The sequence below is a fragment of the Drosophila eugracilis genome, unplaced genomic scaffold, assembly GCF_018153835.1.
Source record: "Drosophila eugracilis isolate 14026-0451.02 unplaced genomic scaffold, ASM1815383v1 contig_47, whole genome shotgun sequence".
NCBI lineage: Eukaryota > Metazoa > Arthropoda > Insecta > Diptera > Drosophilidae > Drosophila > Drosophila eugracilis.
The window spans coordinates 969,874-997,460 of NW_024573338.1; the positions used below are offsets into that span (position 1 = coordinate 969,874).

Genomic DNA, 27,587 nt, shown 5'->3' on the forward strand with positions numbered 1-27,587 from the left:
TTTTTTTTCCCATGTACCCCGTTCTATGGCTCGCACTTTGTTTATGTTTCCTACCTACCCACCTACTTTCTTTTTACACACGATCGTCCGCTTTGAAAGTTCTCTTCTTGGAATGGCGGTTGGTGGACATTGGAAGTCAGATTCGGAGCCAACGTTTTGGTTAATGCCGCCTGCTTGGACTTTTTATGTAAATACGAGTATCAAACACGGGTTATGGGTTTCTTTCGTTGGGTATGCCTGTTAAGCCGTCGGCCAACTGAAATATAAAACATGCTTTACAAATATAAATTTCAAAATATATTAAAACCTTACTCTTAATTTAGAAAAGTATTTAATACATATGTTTGTTATATTAATGTTGTTAAAATTCGGTATAGATTTATAGATTTATTATTCAATGATTACTATATAACTTTATAATTTTGAAACTTCGTTAAAGGGTATATTTACTTCCTTTAAGAAATCCCATTTTCATTTCCAGTTCTTTAAGCAAACCAATTGAATGCTTGGCACATTTGTCACCTGAACAGTTTCTGGGTTTCGATTTGGTTCTCGCCATGGCCCATTTCGAATTTATTCAAGAAATGGATTGCAGTGTGCCCGTTACATAAATTTATAATCAGTTTAATGGGATCGTCATGCCAAGCTGAAGTAATTTCTAGTCTTATACTTTCTTTTCGTTCATATAAATCCAAGAACAAGTTGACCTTTGCCTATAAATCTGTTATTAGCATAATTGACATTTTAGGTTGAATATCAAGTGGAATTATGGAAATGTAAAAGCATTTGCATACTATTTAAACACTCCATTCACTTATCAAAGCGCTTCAACTATAAAGATGTAATCTATACTCACTACGGCATTCAAAAATGCGCGGCTCGATTTAATTTAAAGTACCCTAATCGATTTTTACGCGACGCCGATAGTTTCTTGTTTAAATATAACTGTTTGCGTTATTGTGCCATATTTCTAAAAATGTCTTATCTAAAACTCTTTGTTTTTATTATCTATATAAAAAAGAGTTAATTTTTTTTTAAATATTAAATATATTTTTCTGATAAATGGAAAAAACTAAAATATATTTAACAGTGTAATTATCGATAGTACCGAATGGTTATCGCCACCAGCTGTTTGGCTGCGCAGAAAAAGACGAAGACTTAGTTTTCTTGTTATTGTTAAAGAAAGTAATAAAATTGAGCATAATTGCGGACACAACCAAGTGAAATTGTGAACAGGATGGGCAATCAACTGGTGGGCATTGCTCCTTCGCAGATTTACGCGGTGGAGCATTATTTTTCCGGCCAGTTTGGATCCGAAATTACCTTCAGTTCCAAGTGAGTGAAAAATCGAGCAATCGCCAAGAAAATTGTTGTTGACACCCACGAATTTGTATTTTCCGCAGTATGGGCAGTACGAGATTCTTTAAAGTGGCCAAGGCGAAAACGGATGAGGGTCAAATAGTGGTCAAGGTGTTTGTCAAGCACGATCCCACATTACCATTGGAGGATCACAAGGAACGACTGGAAGGCATCAAGAAGACACTTTCGCTGGCCAATGCCGTCAACTGTTTACCCTTTCAACGGGTGGAGGTTTGTTTATCACTCATTTTTGTTGAACTAAGTAATTAAAAATCTATAGTACAATGGAAAAATCTAGTAAGACAAAGTTTATTCATAATTTGACCACATAATTGGCTTCTTTGGTGAAGTCAAGAGGGTTATCTTGATTAGTTTTGAGTCATCAAATAATAATTATGTTCATAATAGAGTAAAGCATTTCAAAAAACTTTTAACAAAGGTTTTTACCTGTTTAAGTCAAGAATTATCCATTAAGAATTCCTTATTTTTAGCTCATTGACAAGGCAGCCTACATAATGCGGGAGTATGTGAAACACAGTCTCTATGATCGCGTGTCGACACGCCCGTTTCTCACAGTTTTGGAGAAAAAGTGGATTACATTTCAGATTCTGTGTGCTCTGAATCAGTGCCACAAACAGAAGATTTGCCACGGTGACATCAAGCTGGAGAATATCCTAATCACTTCCTGGAATTGGATTTTACTCTCGGACTTTGCTTCCTTTAAGCCAACTTATTTACCGGAAGACAATCCGGCAGACTACACGTACTTCTTTGATACTAGTAGAAGAAGGACCTGCTATATTGCGCCCGAGCGATTTGTTAAAACTTTGGCATCAGATGATGATGGCGGAAATGGCAATATGTCGGTCATCCATACGGATTCCATTATTCGCCTGGCTCCTAGTTATGCTGGAAATACTTTACTGCCAGCCATGGACATATTTTCAGCCGGCTGTGCATTGCTGGAACTATGGACAGAAGGAACGGCACCCTTTGAACTGTCCCAGCTGCTGGCTTACAGACGCGGTGAGCGGGATTTGGTAGAAAAACACTTGGCTGGAATCGAAAACGAAAGGTTGCGCAATCTGTTGGCATCCATGATTGATATTCATTCGATGAACCGAAAGAGCGCCGAGGACTACTTGGATCAGGAGCGTGGTCAGCTGTTTCCTGAGTATTTTTACTCCTTCCTGCAGTCCTACTTGCAAATGTTTAGCTCAACGCCGATCATGTCGCCAGATGATAAGATTCAGTGTCTGCACAAGGACATTGGACATTGCATCAAGGTGCTGACACAGGCTCAGGATTTAACACCAGAAGAGGATGATAGAGATGATCAACAGGAAAAAAAGGACCCGACGTTGTGTGTGCGACTACCACCGGAGCATGATGGTCTTATTTTGATCATCACGGTAGTTACATCTTGCATTCGAGGTCTTAAGCAGTCAAACACCAAAATTGCCGCCCTGGAACTCCTACAGAAGCTATCGAAGTACACAACTTCTGAAACCATTTTAGATCGTATATTGCCCTATATTGTAAGTACTCTTTTTTATAGAGATTTGCATATATAATTCTTACATGGTCAAAAATCTTCTTCAGCTCCACTTGGCCCAAAAATCCCCAGCTAAGGTGCAAGTTCAGGCCATAGAAACGTTGACCGCCTGCCTGGGCATGGTTAAGGACATTCCGCGCAGCGATGCCAACGTATTTCCGGAGTACATCCTCCCCTCCATCACTGACTTAGCCAGCGAATCGAGTGCCGTGATTGTTCGCGTGGCCTTTGCCCGGAATATTGCTGCTCTGGCTAAGAGTGCTGTCTACTTCCTTGAGGAAACACAACGGAATGCTCCTAATGAGATGCCCACTCCACGTTACGAAGCGGAATTGAATGCTCTTCATGACATAGTAAGACAGGCGGTTCTCAGTCTGCTGACGGATTCCCAACCAATAGTAAAGCAAACTCTAATGGAGTCTGGCATTTGCGATCTGTGTGCTTTCTTTGGCAAGGAAAAGGCCAACGATGTAATACTCTCGCACATAATGACTTTCCTAAATGACGAGGACAAGAATTTGAGGGGAGCTTTCTATGATAACATTGCCGGAGTGGCTGGCTACGTGGGCTGGCAGGCGTCGGACATATTGGTTCCACTTCTGCAACAAGGCTTCACCGATCGTGAGGAGTTCGTTATCGCAAAAGCCATACGTGCAGTCACAATTCTCATCGAACTGGGACACATCAAGAAGCCAGCCGTGACGGAAATTGTCCAAGAGACAGCCTGTTACCTGTGCCATCCAAATCTTTGGGTTCGTCACGAAATCTGCGGCATGATTGCAACCACTGCTCGTAACCTCAGTGCCATTGATGTGCAGTGTAAGATTATGCCGGCAATTGGCGCTTTTCTCAAGGCCCCGCTTATCCAAGTAGAGAAACCGCACATTCTTTTGGACTGTGTACATCCGCCTGTGCCGCGACAGATCTTTGACAGCGTGCTGCGCTTCCAGGATATTCAACATTTTCTTAGAGCGCTGGAGGATAGGTCGAGAGTTCGAAGTCTGACCAGGCAAGGAGCTACGCCACAGTACGAAGAGATGGGACAAACTCTGAGGAATGTGAGTAGATTTGGTTGTTTTTTAATATGAATTTTGTTTAATTTTGCCATTCACTTACAGCTTTTCAGGCGCCTAAGCTCTGAGGGATTAACGGATCTTATTGAAATGCAGCTGCTAGCCATGAACCCATTTCTGATCTCCATGAAACACAAGGCCTTGCAGGATCTAGATGATACCGCCTCTGGGAATGGACGCATCGTGGTCAGTCGGAAGCAAGTCGCTTGCCATGAATATCCGCTGGCGGACAAGGCCACAAAAGTTCCATTGGAAAACCGTAAGTCTATGATTTATGTTCTGGGTTTCATGTTCACCGTATTAAATCTGTTTTTACAAGTTCATTAAATTACTTAAAACTCATTTCAATTTCTCGGTTTCTTAATTGTAAAGTAATCGCATTTATAAATTTCTCAGATGTTTTTAGTTCCGGACTTTGGGAATTTATACGATGAGGATTGAGCGTTTCGCTTTTCTGTTAACTATTTTGCTTTGTTATTTAATTTTTAAGAAGTTCCGATTTTTATTAAATCATGTATTAAGTTTTCCTGTATAATAAAATTAAATATTTAGTTTTCAGCTTACGAGTTTTGATTATTTTAAATTTTATATTGAAATTAAAAAAATGCTTACTTAAAAGATAAAATAAGAATCTAACTAAATAATTATTTTTATAACTAAAACTTCCTATCACTTGTTTTTCAGGATCCAGCGAAGGTCCCACACTGGTATCACCAGCCTCGGATGCAGCGATCACGCCGTTGGGAGGTGGTGGATTGGCTGGAAGTCCTGCCTCTGGAGCAGTAGTCCTTAGTGTTCCAACGGCCACCGTTAGTGCAGCTACATCACTGGGTGAATACACGATGCCGGAGAGAAACTGCTGGCTGGAACGCTCCTCGGAGTGCCGCAAAGATCTCGAATCGCTGACGACGAAGATTAAGAGACGCTTCAATGTGCTGGCTATCTCGCAGCGCTGCAGTTATGATAAGCTGGTGACGCCCTATCCACCTGGCTGGCGGATGAATGGTACCCTGGTGGCTCATTTGCATGAGCATTCGGAATCCGTGATAAAACTAGCTTCGTTGCGGCCACACGGATCACTCTTTGCCAGCGGCAGTATAGACGGCACAGTGCGATTATGGGATTGCAGTAAGCTTAATGGTAATCAAGGAGTTAATAAATCGAGGCAGGCTTACTCGGCCAATACACCGATATATGCCTTGGCCGCTTGTGATAGTGGACAATCGCTGGCGGTGGGTGGAAAGGATGGCAGCATGTTGATGATGAGGATCGATCGGAACTCCGCCAAAATGACGCTCCAGCAGGCGCTTAATCAGAAGTAAGATGCTTAAACTGATTCCTTTTTAAGAGTACCCTCTATTATCCATTTTCATTTTAACCGTAGTGATCATAAGGATGGACCTGTTGTGGACATGCATGCTTACGACCAGGCCACGCAGAGTGTCATCGTATACGCCACGCTGTACGGCGGAATCGTGGCCTGGGACACACGAATGCAGCACAGTGCCTGGCGACTGCAGAATGAACTTCGTCATGGAGTGATCACCACAATTTGTGCGGATCCAACTGGTTCTTGGTTAGCCACCGGCACTAGTGGTGGTAAACACATCTGCTGGGATCTACGCTTCCGTCTGCCCATAGCTGAAATCAAGCATCCAGCTGATTCGTGGATACGCAAGGTGGCCTGTCATCCAACGGAGCCTTCGTATCTGATCTCAGCCTCGCAGTCGAACAACGAGGTGTCCGTATGGAATATCGAAACGGGACAGCGGCAGACGGTCTTGTGGGCAAGTCCGATCGCGGCCTTATCCAGTGCCAGTCCCAGTGATCCGGCCACCACGTGTGGCATTCTAAGTGGCGTAGTCGATGGTTCACCCTTCATTCTCACAGGCAGCTCAGATCAACGGATTCGGTATTGGGATATAGCCAATCCCAAAAATTCCTTGCTCAAAGTTCCAGCTGCCAATGATAATCTGGCCGATGTAGCTTTTAACTATAGGTAAGTGTTATTTTATATTTATAAAAAATGTTATTATGGTAAACCATAATTTAAATATTTTGTTTTTTAGTACTCGTTTAATCGATGGCAGCCAGGTAATCGAGGAGCAAATCATTTCCATGGCCAGTACTGGCGATTCGACACAGCTACGCTCCTCCACGGAGGAGAATCCACGCTCTGGACCGGACATGCCCACGGCCAGTCACCATGATGCCATCACGGATTTGCTGATGTGTAAGGACAAGGGTCAGATCTACATAGCCTCGGCATCGCGAGACGGTGTCATTAAGCTGTGGAAGTGAGCCACCCGATATATATATAGTATTTAAATATTCAACTGTGATTAGCCTAATAAACTGCAATATGTGTAACTATTAAATAAACAGTTGCTTGTTAACTGTGGGCTATCGTTTTTTACATAAAAAGTTATTTAACTAACATTCAAATTATTTTAATTTTTGGTCTTCTTTCAACATCGTATCTTTTTCGCATCTATTCTGTTCTTTTTGATCATCAGGAAATATTCTATAATATTAAACTTATTCTTAAATATTAGATAAATATAAAAATTCTTGAATAAACAATTACATTTTTCGTTTTCATATAGTAGGTCATGAGTTTAACTTATTTCAGCTTGTAAAATCTGAATTCTTTCGTAAAACAAAACATTGACTATTTTGGTTCAAGAAAGTAATCATTTCTTTTGTATTTTCAAAACCTTAACAAGCCGTTTCTTGTTGTTTTTATTTTCCTTAATTTTTTGTGTGTTTTTATTACGAAATAAAATCCAGTAAAAATCAAATTTTAACGGAAAAAAAAGTGTTGGAAAGTCAATGTAATGATTAGTATTTTTACGAGAGCCCGACTGTACATTTATTGATGTTTACGCGGTCACACTGTTAGCACCTAAACTGTACTACCTTGCGCGTATTTTACAATTAAAAATTTTCCAAGCAAGTAAGTGACGCTAGTGAACCATTTTCGGCTCTGTAAAAATTACAATTTTCCTGGAATTTTTTAATAAATTTTCTTTAGCATTTTCCGGCGTTTTAAGCAAGCATTTTAAATTGTTTTTCTTCATATTTTTACAGCTCAATTTTCGGCAAACAAAAAGCCAAGAAGAAGAGAGGAAGCAAGCGAAAATAAGTGAGAGTGGGTATGTGTTTGTGAGCGTGCAAAAGAGAGCGCGTTTCTGTAAGCATCGTCTGTGTGCGTTTGCGACTTTGTGTATTTTCTTGCAATAGTGTGTGTACGAAGGGACGCCGCTTAAAAAAGGCGCAGAAAAGAAAAGATTTGGAAAAGGAAAGAAGGATTTTCATTCTTTTTTCGATTTTCAAATTGAACCCCGGCCAGAAATGGAGGAAGTTGCTATAAAGAAACGCGGCCGACCGCCAAAGGCAGGTGGCGGTGGAGGATCCTCAGCAGCGGTTGCATCGCCGGGTGCCAAAAAGCGCGGTCGTCCCTCCAAGAATAAGAGTTTAAATGTTAGCAGTGGCGGCGGCACTGGTCAGCGTGGTCGTCCGCCCAAGGTGTCCAAAATCCAAAACGATGAAGATGCCGATGAGGATGAGGAGGAGGAGATCGATGGTGATGCCGGCTCTGGCGACGAGCAGGTTAACAACTCATTATCTTCGCCAACGAAGGGCAGGGGTCGCCCCCGTAGCAGCGGTGGCGGTGGAAGCGGCAGTGATGCAGTCAAGACTCCCGGTTCCGCCAAAAAGCGAAAGGCAGGCAGGCCCAAAAAGCACCAGCCCAGCGATAGCGAGGATGAAGGTAACTAAAGCCCTTGTTTGATATATAGGATTGAAATTCATGATATACACATATTAAAGAACAGAAAAGGTTCCTTCATTAGGTAAAATTAGCTTTTAGTATGCAAAGAGCAAAGGAGGCATACTTTTTTCTTCAGTAACGCATTTCAGTAACGCATTTCCGCCATTTTTACTAAAATATGAAATGTAGAAAGTATGTACAGTATGTACATCATAAGTAAAAATATGCTCATATTTACATTTTATTTACATGCTTCTACATTTGTTTACTTTTGTAATCTTGTAAATTTGTTTGATTTTTGTGCACGAAACAAATTCTTTTAAAGGACATCCCTCCCATGTGTTATTGGAAAAATTTCCAGCTCTTGTCAAACAATGCCTAATATTAGCCCTCTTTGATTTATGCATCCTCTTGCCTTAGACCTAACGAATCTACCTGGAGATTTTAGGCAGGTAGTGTCTATTTCTAGAAGGTTAGTATTAAGGAATTTGCGTAGACCTTTTCATTAGAAAAGATTGTTCAGAGATAGAAAGGAAAGATAAAATCAATTTCAAGGTTAGATATGTAATATGTTATTAACATGTATTTCTTTATTTTTTTTATTAAAAATTAGTCAGTATTTTATTGTGATAACTATTTTCACTGTTCGAATCCCGACTTAAACTGTTCAACTTTGATCAGACGTTATGCAAGCAACTCGACTACATGCAATAAAAAAAAATTAGTTGCCAAGTTTTATCAGCAAATGCATTAAGAACTAATAATTGTACTTCTGGGACTAATTTATGTATTTAGTCATCCGTTTATATTTTTAAAATAATTTACCTTTCGCCCTTTCCCCACAGATGATCAGAATAACGACGACGACGCCAGCAGCATCGAAGATCGTCGCCCTGTTGGTCGGCCGGCAACTGGAGCCGTCAACCTGAACATATCGCGTACGGGACGCGGCCAGGGAAGGCCGAAGAAGGTCCGGCCACAGGCTGCCGAGTGGAATGGAGATGGTGATCCACCAGTGCCCAAGAAACGTGGTCGTCCGCCACAGAACAAGGCGGGTGGCGGAAATACCGCTTATGTACCCACCGGTCGTCCGCGCGGTCGTCCAAAGTCTAATTCCGGTTCTGCAGTCGAGAAGCAGGTGGCTGAGGATAATGGAGATGATCAGGATGATGATGATAACTCCGTTGAGGAGGTGCCCAGCTCGCCGGAGAAAACGGCAGTTACGCCGAAGAAACGGGGACGTCCTTCTCTTGCCGGCAAATCGGCCAATGAGAAGCCCCGTGGTCGCCCAGGAAAGGTCACCAATGATGACGAAGATGATGGGGATTCCGATGACCAGGATGAGCACAACTCCAAGAGGGAGACGAACGATGAAGGACGACGTACGGATGGAACACCAACCAAAGGAGATGGCCTCAAATGGAATTCCGATGGCGATAATGATGGCAATGACGATTATGTTTCGGATGCCTACAACGATTCCGAATCGGTAGCTGCCTAAAAATTTATAAACATTTCCAAACAAACAATCACACACCACCCTACCCCATCCACCTCCCCTCAAAATCAACAAACAAAAAAATTAATATTGAGCCACAAAAAGATACAAAAAAAAACGTGAAAGAAAACTCATTATCTTTATTTAAGACCACAAAATACAAAAACACAAAAGGAAAACTTAGGAGAGGGCCCACTGGACTTTCGAGAAACTTCCCCTCCTCAGACAACAAAAACAACAAACATTTAACTATATACATATTTCGATTTATTGCTGAGATAACGGAAAACCGTTTACTGCACTCCACTGTATTTGATGTGTAACTCGGAAAAAGATTTCTAATTTGAAACTTTCAAATAAATAACATATATGTATTAGAAAAGTTCGAAATGATTCTAACTGGGAAAGGTTCCAAGTCCTTATTTTAATTCATTTTGATTTCAATTGTATTGTATTAAGAAATTTGATTTTTTTTTAGATTTTTCTTTGTTTACAGGGAAAATTTAAATAACAATCAGTTGCAAAGATTTCATGAATAGGTCAATAAAATTTTAATTTGAATAAATTACTACTTTTACTTTAATTTTTATAATCAGTATTTACTGTAGAATATTTTAATTTATATGTGAATGCGGTCACACTATATACTTGATAACACGTAACAATTTTTCAACTCATTTCAATATTTAAATAAATTGTTTTTCAATTTCTTAGTAATTGGTTTATTTTTTGGATAGTGTTTTAATAGTTGTATACAATTATTAAGTGTACAACTTATTTGGATACCTTCGAAAATACATTTACATTTTTGAAAGGGGTAGTTTATAACGGAATTCTTATTAAACAAAGTATTTTTACCTTTCAAAATTGTATATTTAAATACTCGCCTTGCGGTCACACTAAATGTTCGCGCGTAAGATGAAGCAGACATAGAATGGCGTGCTTGTAATATGTAAATTTTTCAAATAAGCTAAGGTATGTGCGCCAAACAGCGATATAACATTCATAGCGACCTAAAACTAATGTCATTTAGTGATAATTTGAATCCTGTGCTTACATTGCTAATCGAAAAAAATAAGATTCCAATTTGCAGCTGTAAAAAATCTGATAAAAAACAAAAGCCGCAAACAAAAACCAAACAAACACCCTGGTCTGGTGTATGTATGCGCGAGTCTTCGGCTGTGTGAGTGCGAATGTGTGACTGCGAGCGTCTGGAGTCTAATCAATTTTGGCATGCCAAATACATCGCTACAGGGTGGCCCATGTAGCGTTTGCTTTTTGAACTATCGATAATTTTGACTTTGACATTTTGAATGACATTGTCAATTTATCAGATATTTAGTAGAAGGTTTGCGGTTTACGAAATGGTTAAGTTTACGCTCGAAGAAAAATGGGAAATATTGAAAACGTTCTTTCAAAGTGGAGAGTCTTCAACCGAAACTGCAAGAAAACTGCGGTCAAAATTCGGAAAAAATAAAGCGCCTTCCAGGCAGTTTGTGGATAGTTTTGTGAAGCGTGTGCGTGAGACTGGATCGTTGATGGATAAAACAACACGTTTACGTGCTTGTCCAGTTCGGTCGGTCGAAAATATCGTTGCGGTGGCCGAAAGTTTAATTGACAATCCGTCGACGTCTACTCGGCACCGTGCACAAGAGTTGAACATTTCGCGTACCTCCCTGCAACGGATTTTAACCAAAGACCTCCGTCTAAGGCAATGTAAGATTCAGTTGGTTCATGACCATCCAATGCGTTGCCAAGTTTTATCAGCAAATGCATTAAGAACTAATAATTGTAATTCTGGGACTAATTTATGTATTTATTTTAAAATAAGTATAAGTATAATTTATAATTTGCTTAGCTGCCTCGATACTTAGCTGCATCGTCAAGATAGCTGCCTGATATTTTCATTTTTCTGCATCACGGTCACTTTAGTATGAAAATAATTACGTTTGGTGCACCCAACTTAGCAGCCTTCTGTACTTAAGTACAAATTTAAGAAGATGTTAAAATCAAAACGCGTAACTGGTTTAACAATCAAAGAAAAGCTGCAAATTATAGCAGCTGTTAAAGACAAAGTCGACAAAAAGAAACTAAGTGCTAAATACAAATGCGATAGGTCTACAATAAATCGAATCATTAAACAACAAGCCGAAATTGAAAAGACTGCAGCCGGGTCTGATCTAAAGCGAAAGCGCCAACGAAAAGGCGAACATGACTTAGTGGAAGAGGCGTTGTACAAATGGTTTGAGCAACAGGAAACAAACAACGTAATTCTTGATCGGCATGTAATTTTAGCTAAGGCAAAAGAGTTTTGTCAAAGGTTCAACGACGACTATGAACCTGATGCCAACTGGCTTTGGCGCTGGCGTAAGCGTCACAACATAAAATCTGGGAAAATTCATGGTGAAATTGCTGCGAATGAATATCAACAAGACATTTTACCTGGATTAATTAAAGGCTACAATCCGGAGAACATTTTTAACGCTGACGAAACTGGCCTATTTTATAAAGCAATGCCAACTGCAACATTTTACACTTGTGGAAACCAGAGAAGTGGCAATAAATCGCAAAAAATTAGAATAACAATTTTGTTTATCTGCAATGCGACTGGAAGTTATAAAAAAGCATTTCTAATCGGCAGGTCAAAATCCCCTCGATGTTTTAAAAATGTCAATTTGCCACTGCCGTATTATGCCAATAAAAAAGCATGGATGACTAGCGAGACTTTTCGACAAATAATCACACAAGTTAATGCAGAAATGAAAATGCAAAATCGAAAGATATTGCTCTTTATCGATAATGCAACAAGTCATTCTGCCGTAAAAGGATGTGATCACATTAAGTTTTGCTTTTTGCCAGCAAATACAACGGCTGTACTGCAACCGCTTGAACAAGGCATTATTCACTCATTCAAACTGGAGTATAGACGTATTTTGGTCAAAGAACAATTGATTGCTGTAAATTGTGGAAAAACCACAATTGAATTTTTAAAAACACTATCTATGCTGGATGTTGTTCACTTCATAACTCAAGGATGGGCGAAAGTTAAAACTACAACTATTCAGAACTGCTTCAAGAAGGTAAGGCATATAAGTCCCATTCACCTCAACTTACAAATGTATCTTTTCAGGCGGGATTTAATATATGCTTTGATGTCATCAAAAGCGTTACTGATGAACCGCAACTCGTGGAGACCGTATTTGATGCTCAAATTAATTGGGAAGAATATGCCAATGTCGACGCAGATGTTGCTTGCCACGGTCAGTTAACCGAAGATGAAATTGTGCGGTCTGTTCTTGAAGATGACAAGACAAGCAGCAGTGAAAGCGAAAGTGACGAGGATAGCGGTGATATAAGCCGCCCCACTATCCAGGAAGGTTTTTGTGCGGTGAAGATTCTTAAAAGCATTTGCATGATTCACAAATGGGACGAATTTTTGCCAACACTGAATTCTTTGGAAAACAAATTATTTGATCACAATATCAACGCAACAGACATAAAAAAAGAAAAATAACAGACTATTTTAAGAATTAATCAATTAATATTTTCTTAACAATAGTTTAGACATTGAAATGAAAATATAATTTGGCTAAAAAAGATACAAAATGTATATGTACTTTATTTGAGCTATAGGTAAACTTTTTTTTTGTTTAAAAATTAAAATTAAAATAGCTGCATCGAAGTTGCGTGCAAAGTACTCGAGGCAGCTAAGCAAATTATACTGTAATTTACCTTTCACCCTTTCCCCACAGATGATCAGAACAACGACGACGACGGCAGCAGCATCGAAGATCGTCGCCCTGTAGGACGGGCGGAAACTGGAGCTGTCAACCTAAACATAGCGCTTACTGAACACGGCCATGAAAGACTGAAGAAGGAGCGGCCACAGGCCTCTGGTGATGATGAGCACCACCCAGTGCCCAAGGAGGAGGTGAACAGCTTGCCGGAGAAGACGGCAGTTATGCCGAAGAAACGGGGGCCTCGCTGTCTTGCCAGCAAGTTGGCCAATAAGAAGCCCCGTGGTCGCCCAGGAAAGGTCACCAATGATGACGAAGATGATGGGGATTCCTATGACCAGGGTGACCACAACTTCAAAAGGGAGACGAACGATGAAGAACGTCGACAAGATTGAACACCGACCAAAGGAGAAGGCCTCAAATGGAATTCCGATGACGATAATGATGGGAATGACGATTATGTTTCGGATGCCTACAACGATTCCAAATCGGTAACGGCCTAAAAAATTTGTAAACATTTCCAAACAAATCAACAAACAAAAAAATTAATATTGAGCCTCTAAAAGAAGAACACACAAGACCACAAAGTACAAAAGGAAAACTTAGGAGAGGGCTCAATGGACTTTCGAGATTGTATTAAGAAATTTGACTTTTTTCATAGAATATTTTAATTTATATGTGAATGCGGTCACACTACATACTTGATAATATGTAACAATTTTTCAACACATTTGAATATTTAAATAAATTGTTTGGATATTTGTTTTTACAATTTCCTTATAATTGGTTAATTTTTGGATAATGTTTTAATAGTTGTTTACAATTACTAAGTTTACTAAGTATTTGGATACCTTCGAAAATACATTAACATTTTTCAAAGGGGTAGTTTGTAACGGAATTCTTATTAGTCATAGTATATTTTGGTATTTTCGTACAACTACAAAGTTTGTTTTAGTACCTTTTGAAATGGTATATTTAAATACTCGCCTTGCGGTCACACTAAATGTTCGCGCGTAAGAAGAAGCAGACCTAGAACGGCGTGCTTGTAATATGTAAATTTTTCAAATAAGCTAAGGTGTGTGCGCCAAAAAGCGATATAACATACATAGTGTACTAATACCAGTGTCATTTAGTGATAATTTGAATCCTGTGCTTACATTTCTAATCGGCAGTAAATAAGAATCCATTTTGCAGCTGCAAAAAATCTGAAATTGATAAAAAAAAAGCCGCAAACAAAAACAAAACAAACACTCTGGTGTGTGTGTATGTATGCGCGAGTCTTCGGCTGTGTGCGTGCTAATGTGTGACTGTGTGCGTCTGGCGTCTAATCAAATTTGGCATGCCCCTAAAATCGATTGATAAATAATATATAAACAATTTGGCTGGCGCAGCGTAATTCATTTGCCAGGGTGAACAGAAAAAGGGGGTGATAAAAATAAGAAGAAGAAAATGTGTAATCAATTTATATAAATATTTTGCGCGCATGTTAATAAAGTAAAATAAATTTGTCGGTCTTTTGAGCTAACACCCCCGCTCTCATTCTCGTCTGTCGTTCTCTTTGAGCATGCTCACTCGTTCTCTCTGTTGATTTCGCACGTTTGCCAACACTGCTCTCTTTTTGGGGTTCTTGTTCTCTCCTCTCTCGCACACTCCTTGTTGTAGTTGTATTTGGCCAGTGTGTCTTTGCATTTCGCTTTTATTATCGTTCTGCGACGGACGGCGGCGACGTTGAAGAAATTCCTGGCCGATTTCTTCTTCATCATCCTGTGTAAATAATTGTAATTTAAATAATCTAAATTTCGTATTTACGAAAGCACACACACATACCATCAGAGGAAATGCAGATGCGAAGGCTTTTTTAAGTGCATGTGTAAGTGCTTGGATAAAAAAAAAAACTAAAAAACCGTAAAGTACTCCTGTTTCGTTTTACATTGTCATCAGCGGGTTTCCTTTTCGACTACAGCGGCATGTGTATGTGTGTATTTCCAGACCGCTTTTTGTATATATGTATGTACATACATATATGAAAACATGTATAAATAGTTTGCGAATTTTCTTAGTATTTTGACCGAAAAAGGTAAAAATCAATTAAACGTGTGTGCCGAATAATTGACATGGTGATGATTCCTGATTTTTTTGTTGGTGAACAAATTTTTCCGATTGTGCGTGTGTGTGCTTCATTATTTCCTTATTCCATCGTGTTCTTCCTTTTGAGCGGCGGCCATTTGGCTGCTCTGCTTCTTCCTTCTCCCCGGCTCCCCCGCTTCCTTCCTCTTCAATATATATGAGTGTGTGTGAGTGCGTGCTCTCTCTTTCTCTCACGGGACGCCTTGCATTTGTATATACGTGCTTTTCCCAATAAGAATGCCTAAGTGCCAACTAAAATATTAAACAATTCAATGCGTTTAATTTTTAACTATTTATTGGCCGCGCCTCCTTTGTTTTGTCAGCCATCTCTTTTATGGTTTATCTTTATGTTTGTTTTTATATTCCCGAGCGTGCGTGTGGGTGTGTGCGTGTTTCCAGGGGCCCAGCGTTCGCTCTCTCTCTGTCTCTCTATCCCTTTTCGCATGCTGCACTTGTCTCTCCGCGAAGAGAGGCGTTTTGTGGGGAGCGAAAAAAGGGAGTAAAGGAGAGATGAAGATTCTCGTAAACAACCAAAAAAAAAAAAATAATAAAAACCGACCCACTCGCATTCTTCTCGCTGAAAACGTAACCTCAAATGTTTGCGGCCGCCTTTCGCCTTCGTCTTCTTTTCGTTTTCTTCGCCATTCGTTCTGTCGCATTCGCTCATCGTCTGCCGGCATCGTTGTTGTTGCTGTTGTTCTTGTTCTTGCTCCTCTGTGTGTATGTTAATTTTATGTGTTTTCCATTTTCAACCGCCCCTCCTACTCGTCACACGCCCCACCACCCTACCGCTTTTCGCCTGTCTTTGCGCTTTTCGTTTCCCTTCGCGGGAGGCGCTATAATTCTGTCCAGAAGTTTGCCAGATATATTTTTCAGGTTTTTAAACCGAATGATTAACTACATAACTATAGTGAAAATATTATTTTTCTTTTTTCTGAAAATATCTTATAGTGAAAGCACTTACTAACCAAGTTAAATAATAAGTTAGATAATTTAAATGGGGTTAACCAATTTTCGTTTATAAAAATGAGTTTATTCATTTCTTTATTGTTAAAAACTAAAGTTTAATTTACGTTCTCTACGCGATAAATTCTTAAAACTGCAACATAAAACCCATTCTTATCGTGTGTCAACTTTTAGTTGGGATTGAAAAAGCACTTACAGTTAGATAAGAGTTTATCCTTTATAACCTAAATATTATTTTAAAGTAAAAATATACTATATTTTCAAATTCTTAAACCAAATCTTACTTTTAATAATTTTTATTATTTCTTAGTGCAAGAGTACTTAATTAGAAGTGTATATTAGCTTTCGGTCTTGATAGAAAGCTAATTTCATTTTCCGTATTTTTCGCGCATGATTCAGCTTTGCGTTGTTCTTCTATGGATAGTCTTCTTCTTGGTCTTGTTCTTGGGGCTCCTGTTCCTCAACGCCCCCCCTTGGCATCGACTTTGTTATTGTTTTCCGTAATGAGGAAATCATGGCTAGTATTTGTCTTACTCGTCGTCTTTCAGTTTTAGAAGAAGAATTTGTTTTGCTTTTATTCGCCCCTTTTGTGCGCTTTATTTTGTTGATTATTATTATGCGCCCTGTCTGCCGTCTGTGTGTTATCGGAATCTTTTCTTTACCATGACCAGCTCAAAGTTTTTAATCGCACAAAAGTACAGTGGTTCGAGTGTAAATCAAAGTGTAAATTCTTTTAAAAGTTAAACCAAAGGTTCTATTAGTAAAAGAATGAAAATTTTCTATAGGTTTTTCGATTGTTGTTGTAAAAGGCCTTCCAACTTTACTAATCACCTTCTTCACTTTTATTTCTCATTACAGTTTGTGTATATTTTCATCATTAAAACGTCGTGTAAATTAAAATTCATCCTAATTATAATTAATAAACTACATTAATAAACGGAAATTCCACAATTCTCAAAGATCAATCTGTAAAAAATTCAAGTTTTAACCAATTCTCATACGTAATTAAATAGATAAAGTTCAGTTTTGTTAAGTCCCAAAAATAAAAAAATAAAACAGCTGTGCAACTGTGTAAAATATTATTCATAATTTTGTGTAAATTTATGTAAAAAAAAAACCAAACCAACCACGACAACCCAAACCAAACGAAGAAAATTCATTTTTTTTTGAGCAAAAAGTGTATGAAAAATCTCAGCAAAGCCTGTAAAATAAATGTTAAATATAATAAGCAAAAAGTGTGGTTTCTTTTACAACAAAAAACAAGTGTAAATCTTGAAAGAAAATTACAAAAAAAAAAGCTAAGAGAATATAAGAAACATTTAGTGAATATTTCGAAACGAATCGCGTGTGTGGTAAACGTAAAAAAGTTGGCAATACGCGCAAATTTGTCAGCTGCGATAGCTAGGAAAAGCCTCCAAAATTGAGCTCCTAACCGCGCCCACAATTGCCATATCGACGCCCTCGCCGCAGCAGCAACATCAACAGCAGCAGCAACACCAGCAGCAGCAGCAGCAACTTTATCAGCAACATCAACAGCAGCAGCAGCAACATTACGGTCCACCACCCCCCTACTTTCAACAGCTACACCAGCAACACCAACACCAACAGCAGCAGCAACACCAACAACAGCCGCAACACCAGCAACACATGAAGTTTTTGGGTGGTAACGATGATCGCAATGGACGCGGTGGCGTCGGCGTTGGCACGGATGCCCATGTGGTAGGATCTCGCGGTGGCGTTTCCCAGGATGCCGCCGATGCAGCTGGTGCCGCTGCAGCCGCCGCCGTCGGCTATGTCTTCCAGCAACGTCCATCGCCCGGTGGTGTTGGCGTGGGCGGAGTGGGTGGCGGTGTGCCAGGGGTCGGTGCAGTGGGTTCGACCTTGCATGAGGCTGCTGCCGCCGAGTATGCCGCTCATTTTGCCCAGAAGCAACAGCAGACGCGATGGGCGTGCGGCGACGACGGCCATGGGATTGATGTAAGTATTGAAGATTAAGAAAAAGCTGTTCTTTAGGGAATATTATAGTGATGAGGTTAAGGGGTTAGTCAAGTCTTAACTAAAAAAGAGGCACCATTTTTTATTAAATATATTTATGAGTGTCTTCAGGTTTTTTCTAAAATATAATTTCGAGAAATGTTATTTGATTTTGACTTTATTTTATTTCCAAAAAAATGCTTTTAAATAATAATAAATTTAACTTTTTAAAAGCTTAAAAATCATTTTCTTTCTTTGATGCAATTAGCATCGATTTCATGTTTCTCGACCATCATCAGATTGAAATCTTTTACTTTCTCCTTTATTTTCCATTATTTAATATTTATATATTTTTTATTGCAAAATTTGATAATTTTTTGCTTTGCTGTTTTCTTGATTAGATTTTGTGGCTTCTCCATTTTGAGGGGTTGGTGGTGTAGGGTTTCATTCTGCCTCCATTGACCTCGGTAGATTGTATAAGCTGCTAAGGTCGGCGTCTGCCAAAAATGGTTGCATAAACAGATTATCACAATTTGGCATTGAGGCAGCAGCCAATGAAATGGTGGCAATAGAATGGCAAAGGCTAAGAAAGGAGATTAAGAAAATTGATTTTATTTTTGTCTAAAAACTTTATTTGCAAAGCACATTTATTTGTTGATTCGGAAATTTCAGTTTTATAATCCTTTTAAATATACTAAAAACTAAATAAATTTATGCAAAACTAAGCAAGAGGCAAATTGTTAATTTAAATGTTAGTTTTTAGCTTTAACCTTTGGTTTATTTTATTTTCCCATTACAGAACCCCGACAAATGGAAGTACAATCCGCCGATGAATCCAGCAAATGCAGCTCCTGGCGGACCGCCGGGCAATGGTAATAACGGTGGCCCAGGTGCCATTGGAACCATTGGCATGGGCAGCGGATTGGGCAGCATGGGCGGTGGTGGAGGAGGTGGCGGAGCTGGTGGCGGAAATAATGGTGGCTCTGGAACGAATGGCGGTCTTCATCATCCATCGATGGCCGCAGCAGCTGCAAATATGGCAGCCATGCAACAGGCAGCGGCGGTAGCCAAACACAATCACATGATGTCACAGGCAGCAGCCGCAGTTGCAGCACAACAGCAGCAGCAACATCAGCATCAACACCAGCAACATCCACAGCAGCAGCAGCAGCAACAACAGCAGCAGCAGGCTCAAAATCAAGGGCATCCACATCATCTAATGGGCGGTGGCAATGGACTGGGCAATGGCAACGGATTGGGCATCCAACATCCTGGCCAGCAGCAGCAACAACAACAACAGCAGCAGCAACATCCCGGGCAATACAATTCGAATTTGCTCAACCATGCCGCTGCCTTGGGTCATATGTCATCTTATGCCCAATCGGGCGGCAGTATGTACGACCATCATGGTGGAGCCATGCATCCGGGAATGAACGGAGGAATGCCCAAGCCACCGCCATTGGGTCCACCGGGAGCCGGAGGACCCCAGGACTATGTCTACATGGGTGGCCAGACCACCGTGCCCATGGGCGCCGCAATGATGCCGCCACAGAATCAATATATGAACAGCTCCGCTGTTGCAGCTGCCAACCGGAATGCAGCGGTGAGTAATAGGTTAATTTTCTTGGCTTGCAACAATTAATTCAATAAACTTAGGTTTTTGGGTGTAGTCTATGGGTTATGAGAAGAAAAAGGGAAATTATTTTAGATAAATATTGTAATCAATTTGGTTGGGAATAAGCTATTAATCAGTGTGTCCTTTCGTTGGCCTTCAATTTGTTCGATAAGTGAGGAATCGATAAGCTGTCCCCCGACCTCACTGCTAATTAGTTAACCATGTTTGGTTACCAATAGATAGTGATTTATTAGCCAGAGGTTTTCCATATTTGAGTTACTGAAACGCTTTTCCTTTTCTTTGTTTTTCCATCTATTAAACAATATTACTAAGCGAGATGACTCATTCATCCAAAAGCGTTTGTCATCTATACTCATCTGTCATTTTATTCGGCGTTTATTTAAAGAACTCTATAACTTTTAATAGTTGCCAATTAAATAGGAAAATGAAAGTTATGGCTAAGTGGCTCTAAAAGAGCTCTTACATGTTTAAATCGAAAGTTTAGCCTCGAATAAAAGTAAACTAGGCGAAACTTTAACCATTCAATTTTATTTGATGATATTTTCTTGTTAGATTAATCAATAATTTTTCTTGGCCTTGTTTGGGGTTTTTATGGGTTTTCCCTTATACAATTTTCTATAGTATAGATTTTTGGCCAAAACTTTTCGTTTTTATTCACAAACTTTCTTGGGATTTCATTGTTCTTTTTCTTCCCTCGTTTGGGCCTCATCAAATTATTGTTAAGGGCATTGTACTTAAGGAAGTTAGAGCAATTTTTAAATAATTTTATAGGTTCTAGATGATACGATCTTTAAGATTCATTTTTGTAGATACTTTGTAATCATTTATTCTTAATTCTCTGCTGGTTCTTCTTGCTTGGCTCTTCACTTCTGCTCTTATCTTTGTGTGCAATTCTTTATTCGTGTCTTTGCTGCACTACTAATGGAGATAAATGTAGAAATATAGGGGAAGTGAAGAAAGAGGCGGGGCTGAGATACATAGATCCCATTCCGGTTGCAATTTTTCAACCTTATAAAGCCAGAACATTGCACATGCCACACTCATACAGACACACACACACCTGCCTGCTACTCACCTGTCCGTCGGTAAATCTGATGACTTGAGAACTCGACTACTACGGCTTGGTATTTTAGCCAGAAACAACTACCTACCTGTGTGCAATTTATAAACGAAAGAATTTAATACTGGGAACTAATGAGTTGTGCGATGCTGTGGTGGCTCCTCTGTACAGTGCAGAAGTTCCTCGTTATGTCACAATTGTTTATAGGAAATGCAATTTTAATTAAAGAATTTCACTCTTCTGGTGTTCTCTTCGTGCTATGTCCCTTTTTTGATCGCAAAGCCCAGGTGATTCCCCTTGTCACCTGGCACTGCAATTTCCTTTTCACTTCCTTCGCACACACAATGCAAGGTTTTTATGTCTGTATGCCTGTGTGTTGGTTGGCCCGCAATCGATTATGTTTTTATCAAGCAAATTGTCGTTTTGAAATGGTATTGGGTTATGGTGAAGTTGGGATACCCTTTCCTTTGGAAGAAGGGTTTAGGATTCAAAAGTATTTAGTCAAAATATTCAGTATATGGCCGTTGCCATTGATTGTAAAATCAAAAAGTTTTTATAAGTTCAAGGTATTTGTAAAATTTAAATTATCAAAATGTTTTAAAAATATATTACAATAATATCAATTCTAAAACTAAACAAGTTATACAACCTTGATAGAGAATGCGCCACTTATAACTTACCACACACTTTACTTTTTGTGGCTTGACTTTTTGCTTCTTGTGTCACCCTTTTTTTTTTGTTGTTCCTTGCAACAACTTCCTTTTGTGCATACTCGTACATTGTGCAATCTCTTCTCTTTTTCTTTGAGCGGAGAACAAGCTGAATAAGAGGAAGAAAATATTTATTGCATTTTTAGCGAGGGGCAGCAGGAATAAGAAGAACAGAATAAGGACCTCCTGGCAGGGGGTTCCCTTAAAAATAAACATGAAAAACTAAAGTCGTGGAAAAGAGAGCTTCAGCAGAGTTGTTGCTTTTTCTGTTCCTTTGTTGATGTCCTTCTTCTTCCCCTTGTTTTTCGCCTCCTTTTTGTCGTCTGGCTGTGTTACTCTAGTTTTTTCAAGCTTACTCCTTTCGGTCCCATTTTGATAACAGTAAGCACTCGCAAATGGAATAATAATTGAGGAGGTACAGTGGTTGCCATGTTTAAATGTCTATTGGAATAATAAGAAGTTATGGGTTAATCATGGATTATTATTGCAAACAGTTTTTTAACATAGTTTTTGGTATTTCAGAATTCGTTTTGGTTATTTTTGGGATAATATATTTTTGAGTTTTTACTGTAGTTACTTGTTTGTGGGGGGTGAAGAGTCGCAGACAAACGGCAACTACCGCATTTCGCCAAACTCCTTCCATCCCTCGCTGCCTCTCTTTCACCCATAGGTCTCCACCCCACCTGCAATGCTTGGCTATCTCTCTTCCTCTCGCTCCTCTCTTCCAGAACTATCTCTCCGCTCTCTTGCTCCCACTTATGGCTTTGCGTGTGTGTTTGACGCGCTCTTGTTGATGTCGTAGGTCATTGATTTGCGCTTAACAGCCGGGCGGAACGGAATGGAATGGAATAAAAAAAGGGGAGCAGGAGATTGTCAGAAAGGGAGAGGGGAAGGGAGGAGGGAGCAAGGGCGAGAATGATTCTTCTGCGTTGTTTTTGTTGCATTAAGTTTGCTCATTGTTTCACTTGCATTGCTTTTTGTTGTTGCCCTGCATGTGGCGCATTCTGCTTCCTCTTCGGTTTCTTCTGCCCCTTCTTCGCATTCGTTATATGCACTGTAAGAAAATTTGATGTGATATGATGATCAATTCAGAGATTTTTCAGGATATCAATTATTCAACGACTGTGACTAATTAATTTCATAAATTATTGTAATTATATTAAAAAAGCTTTTTGAAAATGTATTAAGTTTAAACGTATTATTAAATTTGGTTGAGTGTATGCGGTGTTCTTATTACTTGTGATTCTTTTATGTTGTCTTTGCCGCTTACTCATCCTCGGCGAATTCTCATCCCCATCTAGTTCCCCCATTTTTTCTACACAGTTTTCCCCACCCCTTACTCGGTTTTACGTGTTTTTTTTTTCGCTTTTTCAGCGCGTAATGATTTATGTGTGTGTCTGTGTGTGCATGGAATTTGTCTCAGTGTGCGGCATCTGATTTTGAGCGCAGCTTTTTTCCCTCGTTTCGTTTGCGTTTTCTGGTTGGATAATGGGTTTCCTAATTGGAACATCTCTGTTAAGAAGCTTTTCGAGCATTGTTGATTGTTTTTGTTGTCCTCCTTTTCTTTATGCTGTTGTTGTTGATGTTTTTCATTTTTCAATTTGTTGGGGAAAAGTTTAAAAAAGGTCAAGAAATTTGTTACTTCCTTTGTAAATTAATAATTAGATCAGAGATCTTAACGATCCTAATTTTTAGGTTGTTAATGTAAGAGTTTTTAGGAATTTCGGAGGCTAAATGTACAAATTTTCTTAGCCTGATTATAAAAGATTTCAAAGGTACATATATTTTCCCATTTTCTTTCCATGTTTATTTGTCTTTCTGTGCATTTTCCCAGTTTGCTAGTATTCTGACTTTTATTTCACGCCAACTTCCCTTTTAGCCTCTTTTTTGGCCCTGCTCTAGACTACACTTCTACCACTTACTGCCCACCAACCCGCCGCCCATTCTCATAAACGTTTACGTTCTAATTGAACAAATGCCGCTTAGTCGGCTTCTCCATCTCTCTCTTTATTTTCTGACTCTCCTTCTCTTGCCAATTAGCTGAAATGTTTGCAATTTTCCAACATCCAAGACGCTCTGCTTTGATGATAATGAAGGAAAATGTATGGGATTGTTATTCTACTAGGCTACAGTGGAACTTCTATTATAAGCTTATCTGCAATCATGTTTACAAGCCTAACATTGTATTAGATGGATAATAGGGGGTACTAATAAAGTAAAAAAATGTATAAATTATGAAGTTAAACTCGCGAATTCTTTAGATAAGAAGTAGCAAGTTGCTTGAAAATGGGTAGACACATATAATTTTGCAGTATCGGTGTTGATTTTTTGTTAATTTATTTTTTTTACCTATAGAAGTTCCACTGTCTTAGCTGTTACTGACTGTGGCAAATGCAGCGACGCCAACTGCGGCGTCAACGTTAACTTCATCGGATTTGATTGATTTGCATTGCCGGCTAGACCTGGTTTTAGTTGCTCTCTATTTGGTTCTCTGCTCTACACTTCTCACTTGTGAGGTTATTGCTTTCCATTGTTGCCACATTTATCTGTCTTCTGGCACGTTTTTTCTCGACTATCCAAACCGGGTGGTCAGCTGAGATGGCAGCTGGTCTATGCGTCACTCCCTCGCCAGGCTTACTACCATGCTCACACTCATTTGCATTAATTAAATAAAGCATTTCAAATGCAGCGGCAAATTGTTTGACAATTTAATTTCGTTTTACTGTTTGACTTCGCTATCCAAACGATTTTAATTGCTGGCAACTGTCGCGAGCTATTTGATTACTTAGAGGTTAAGACGGACAATGGAAAAATGGAAAATGAGAGCTTATAGATTTTGTTGAAAGACTTGTAAACTTAAGCAATAAATACTAAGAAATGTTTTGCTAGATTTGATGCATAAAATGAAAATTTCTTTCTTAAGCAGAACAGGATTATATCAGTTTTTTATTTTGTATATTTTATATTTAAGAAAGTTAGATATTCTCGAGAGTTTAGTAATAATGGTTCTTCTAGTTATTACTATTTTAAAGCGTAGGGTATACAAGTTTCCTATCAGTCTATTCATTTGCTTCCCCTACTCTTCGTGCTGTAATCAAACAGCTGCTTAAGCTTGTGTTTGCAAATCATGATCACTTACTCCGCTCGCTCATTCGCTCACCTCTGAGATACACACAAATACACACACACACACACACAGCGATATACGCACAAAGAGCCCCAAGAGCTGAACTGAGAGTAAGCTTGGCTGCCCACTCGTAAGCTCGGATCTCTTTGCTCTCTTTGCATTACGTAAAAAAAACTATGCCAAATTCGGCTTAGCGAACACAAACACAAACAGAGACAGACAGATAGAATACTAAGCTTGCACGTGTACGGTTAATGGGAGAGCGACAGAGGGGTGGATAACATGGGTAGGTGAAGAGGAAAAGGGGCGACTTACCCGCCCCCTCACCCCTTTCATTAGCGATTCTTTCGCTCTTTGAACAGCATAAATTGTTGCTGATTATGTTATTGTCAGACAACAGCTGCTCGTTCTCTCTGTCTCTCTTTCGCTCTTTCAGCGATAATTGTTCACTTGCTCTCCATCGCTCGCCCTCACTCTCTCATACTCACGGTGAGATATCTTTTTTTTTGCGAACTCAGGAGCGTAGAATTTTCAGTTTGGCCGCAACAGTTGACTCGTCTGCATGGAATTAAACAAATGTGTGTCTTTGTTGCCGATCGTTAAGCACGTTTTTCTGTTTTTTGTCAAAAAAAAAAAACATAAAAAATAATTGAAAAAAGGAAACTGACAAGTGAAAATTAACAACAAAATGCTTTAAGGCAACGAGTGCGGTTCTGTGTGTGTGTTGGTGTTGTTATTGTACATAGTTGTATATATATATATATATATATATATATATGTAAATTGGTTTTTGCGTGTGAAAATCACAGCTGAGTGTGGAAAGTCTGAAAATCGAGAATTCTAAATCAGTATTGAATTTGTGAATAAATCATAAATCCATATACACAGGAAATATATGTATCAAATATATATATATATATCTAGACACACGGCGTGTCCCCATCGAAAATAAAGAAGAAGAATTGCCAGGCGGCAAAAAAAAAAAAAAGAAAAAGAAAAAGAAAAGAAATAAAAAGCCAGTGTAACGTGTTTCACTCTCGCCCTGTCCCTTTCGTACGGCTATTGCCCTCTCTGTCGCGCACTGGATCGCCGTGTGTTCTTTGCCATTACGCCCTCTCGCTCGCACAGCCTGTCCAATGATGAAATTACTGCACGACTTAATGTTGGACGCTCGCACCGCCGAGGATGTTGCACTCACACAGGAAATGGTAAATGACACAAAAAGCTTGGATCCCTTTTAACCCATTGTGGTGGTCAAATTGTCTTTGAAGTATAGGTGCCCTTCAGGTGGTTAACCCTCTAAAGACCAGAAACCATGTTTTCATAAGAGATACCCCCAAGGGTCTTCAATTTTAGGTTTTTATTTTGTTTTTATGAAATACAAAGATTGGAAATTTTTGTATCTTATTGAAAAATGAGTAATCTTTAGAGGTTTAACACCTCTTTGTAAATCAAATATTGAAATCAAAATGTAATAGAAGTGTTAAGACCAGATACACAACTCGCTTTAGCCATCTTTTATGGAAGAAGAATTATGATTGATTGCTTGGTGGTAATGGCATAGAGACAGCTTGAAGTTCATTCCGTTTAGACTGTCTTCAGAGCCAACCAGTTTAATGATTGACTTTACCTCTAATTGCACTTGCTCTTGATATTTGCTAATTGCTTTCAATCAAAGCAATTCTACCTGTTTGGAAACTGTAGTAGGTTTAAAGCAAGTGCTTGCCAAGTAACATGGAAACATATCTGATTTGATAAACGAGGTTTCAGCGATAAAAAGCGATAGACAACACACAGCAAATCAATCAAGTTTAAGCTGTTTTTTGAAATATCGATAACGCATATCTACCTATGTATCTGAAAGAATATTCAATTTAAATGAATGTTTATTGGTAATTTGAATATATTAAATGTGAAATAATTGCAGTGTTAAATGACAATCCATGCCATCGATATTCTGTGTTCTCACTTAAGTCACTTTTAATTATATTCATTACGGTTGAAATCCCTCTGGCAACTTCGTTAACAACCTATTAGTTAATTGAGTGGCTGAATAAATAGATTACATATGGTAGATATTGTACTAATAAAGCTGGGCCATAAAAGATATGATGTTTATTTAAAATAATTTAAATAGACCCATTTAAGTTCCCTTTTTCTGGGCACACATGAGATAAGAGAGACACACGTTTCATTCATGCTCTTCTTGTTACTGCTGCTATTAGATAATGGCATAGCACTAAATCTACACTGAGAGAAAGGGATTTGAATGGTGATTTGTTAAAATATATATGATTTATTTCTTATATTTATAAGAGAATAGAAACTAGGAAGTGATATATTTCTGATTACAGAGCAAAAGAATATAAATAAATCCCGCAACGTAGTTTTGGTTTTGTCTCTGTAGCTATTTTTTTTAGGAATAAAGTGAGGAGGGGCCTGAGCTTTGTAGATAAAAAACGTTTTTGCGGTTACCTTCGGCCCTCGTCGTCATCGTCTCTCTTTCTCCCTCTGTGTGTGTCTCTGCTGACTGCAGTTGATTTTTAGCTTTTTCTTTCATTTCATTCATTCATTGGGTTTGTTTTTCCACTCTGACAATTGTTTTTTATATGCATTTCACGTAGTTTAACCCCACATCACTGTAAAACACTGTAAAGTGAGCAGATTCCGAGAGGGGTTGATGATTTTTGTATCGAAAAACGTGAAGGTAGAAAAGGGGTTTATGGAACTTTATGCTGTGTTTTCCCCTACCGGTTCTACATTCTACCACCTATCTCCTTTCCTTTTTTAAGAGGGAATTTTACATGAAAATAAATATTTTCCGGTTTCAATTATATATGCTGTGTGTGTTTTGTTTTTTTTTGCCTTTGACCGAACATAGAGAGCAGCAGCACCCCCACCTTTGGGTGGGCTTTCTTCCCCTATTTGTTTTTTATTCTCTGCCCCCGATCTATTTCACGCTTGATTGCATTGCGTCTGACTGAACTCGCCCG

General features: G+C 39.0%; 5 protein-coding genes and 1 long non-coding RNA gene across 11 annotated transcripts in view; 5 read left to right on the forward strand and 1 right to left on the reverse strand.

Moving 5' to 3' along the window:
- The first annotated feature begins 1,112 nt into the window (after positions 1 to 1,112).
- LOC108112907 (phosphoinositide 3-kinase regulatory subunit 4) lies at positions 1,113 to 6,388 on the forward strand. The gene is made up of 8 exons (XM_017223278.2): positions 1,113 to 1,335; positions 1,404 to 1,590; positions 1,851 to 2,897; positions 2,962 to 3,972; positions 4,033 to 4,246; positions 4,672 to 5,305; positions 5,372 to 5,986; positions 6,057 to 6,388. Exons 1-8 carry the CDS (start codon positions 1,238 to 1,240, stop codon positions 6,286 to 6,288), a joined length of 4,038 nt encoding a protein of 1,345 aa, XP_017078767.2. The 5' UTR covers positions 1,113 to 1,237; the 3' UTR covers positions 6,289 to 6,388.
- A 427-nt stretch (positions 6,389 to 6,815) lies between these two features.
- Positions 6,816 to 9,639, forward strand: LOC108112912 (chromosomal protein D1). Its single transcript, XM_017223293.2, has 3 exons — positions 6,816 to 6,943; positions 7,078 to 7,759; positions 8,605 to 9,639. The coding sequence occupies exons 2-3, from the start codon at positions 7,342 to 7,344 to the stop codon at positions 9,258 to 9,260; spliced, it is 1,074 nt and encodes a 357-aa protein (XP_017078782.1). The 5' UTR covers positions 6,816 to 6,943; positions 7,078 to 7,341; the 3' UTR covers positions 9,261 to 9,639.
- A 539-nt stretch (positions 9,640 to 10,178) lies between these two features.
- LOC108112745 (maternal protein pumilio) overlaps positions 10,179 to 27,587 on the forward strand; it is a 188,910-nt gene continuing 171,501 nt past the window's right edge. The window contains exons 1-3 of one of the 6 annotated variants that reach the window (XM_041819122.1): positions 10,179 to 10,232; positions 16,946 to 18,064; positions 18,861 to 19,664. In XM_041819122.1, coding sequence (XP_041675056.1) covers positions 17,735 to 18,064; positions 18,861 to 19,664 — 1,134 coding nt within the window. In that variant the 5' untranslated portion in view covers positions 10,179 to 10,232; positions 16,946 to 17,734. Of the gene's footprint in view, positions 10,233 to 13,977; positions 14,070 to 14,677; positions 14,865 to 16,945; positions 18,065 to 18,860; positions 19,665 to 25,120; positions 25,803 to 27,587 lie in introns of those variants that run through there. The other 5 variants (XM_041819121.1, XM_041819124.1, XM_041819125.1 and 2 more) reach the window with 5 other exon arrangements.
- On the forward strand, positions 10,273 to 13,785 carry LOC108112807. The gene is made up of 2 exons (XM_017223104.2): positions 10,273 to 10,973; positions 13,010 to 13,785. The coding sequence occupies exons 1-2, from the start codon at positions 10,571 to 10,573 to the stop codon at positions 13,387 to 13,389; spliced, it is 783 nt and encodes a 260-aa protein (XP_017078593.2). The 5' UTR covers positions 10,273 to 10,570; the 3' UTR covers positions 13,390 to 13,785.
- LOC108112792 (tigger transposable element-derived protein 6-like) lies at positions 10,983 to 13,003 on the forward strand. Its single transcript, XM_017223078.2, has 2 exons — positions 10,983 to 12,337; positions 12,388 to 13,003. The coding sequence occupies exons 1-2, from the start codon at positions 11,258 to 11,260 to the stop codon at positions 12,769 to 12,771; spliced, it is 1,464 nt and encodes a 487-aa protein (XP_017078567.1). The 5' UTR covers positions 10,983 to 11,257; the 3' UTR covers positions 12,772 to 13,003.
- On the reverse strand, positions 14,683 to 16,101 carry LOC108112829. Its single transcript, XR_001772681.2, has 2 exons — positions 14,822 to 16,101; positions 14,683 to 14,758 (listed from the first exon to the last, which is right to left on the reverse strand). It is a non-coding gene; the product is annotated as an uncharacterized LOC108112829 (long non-coding RNA).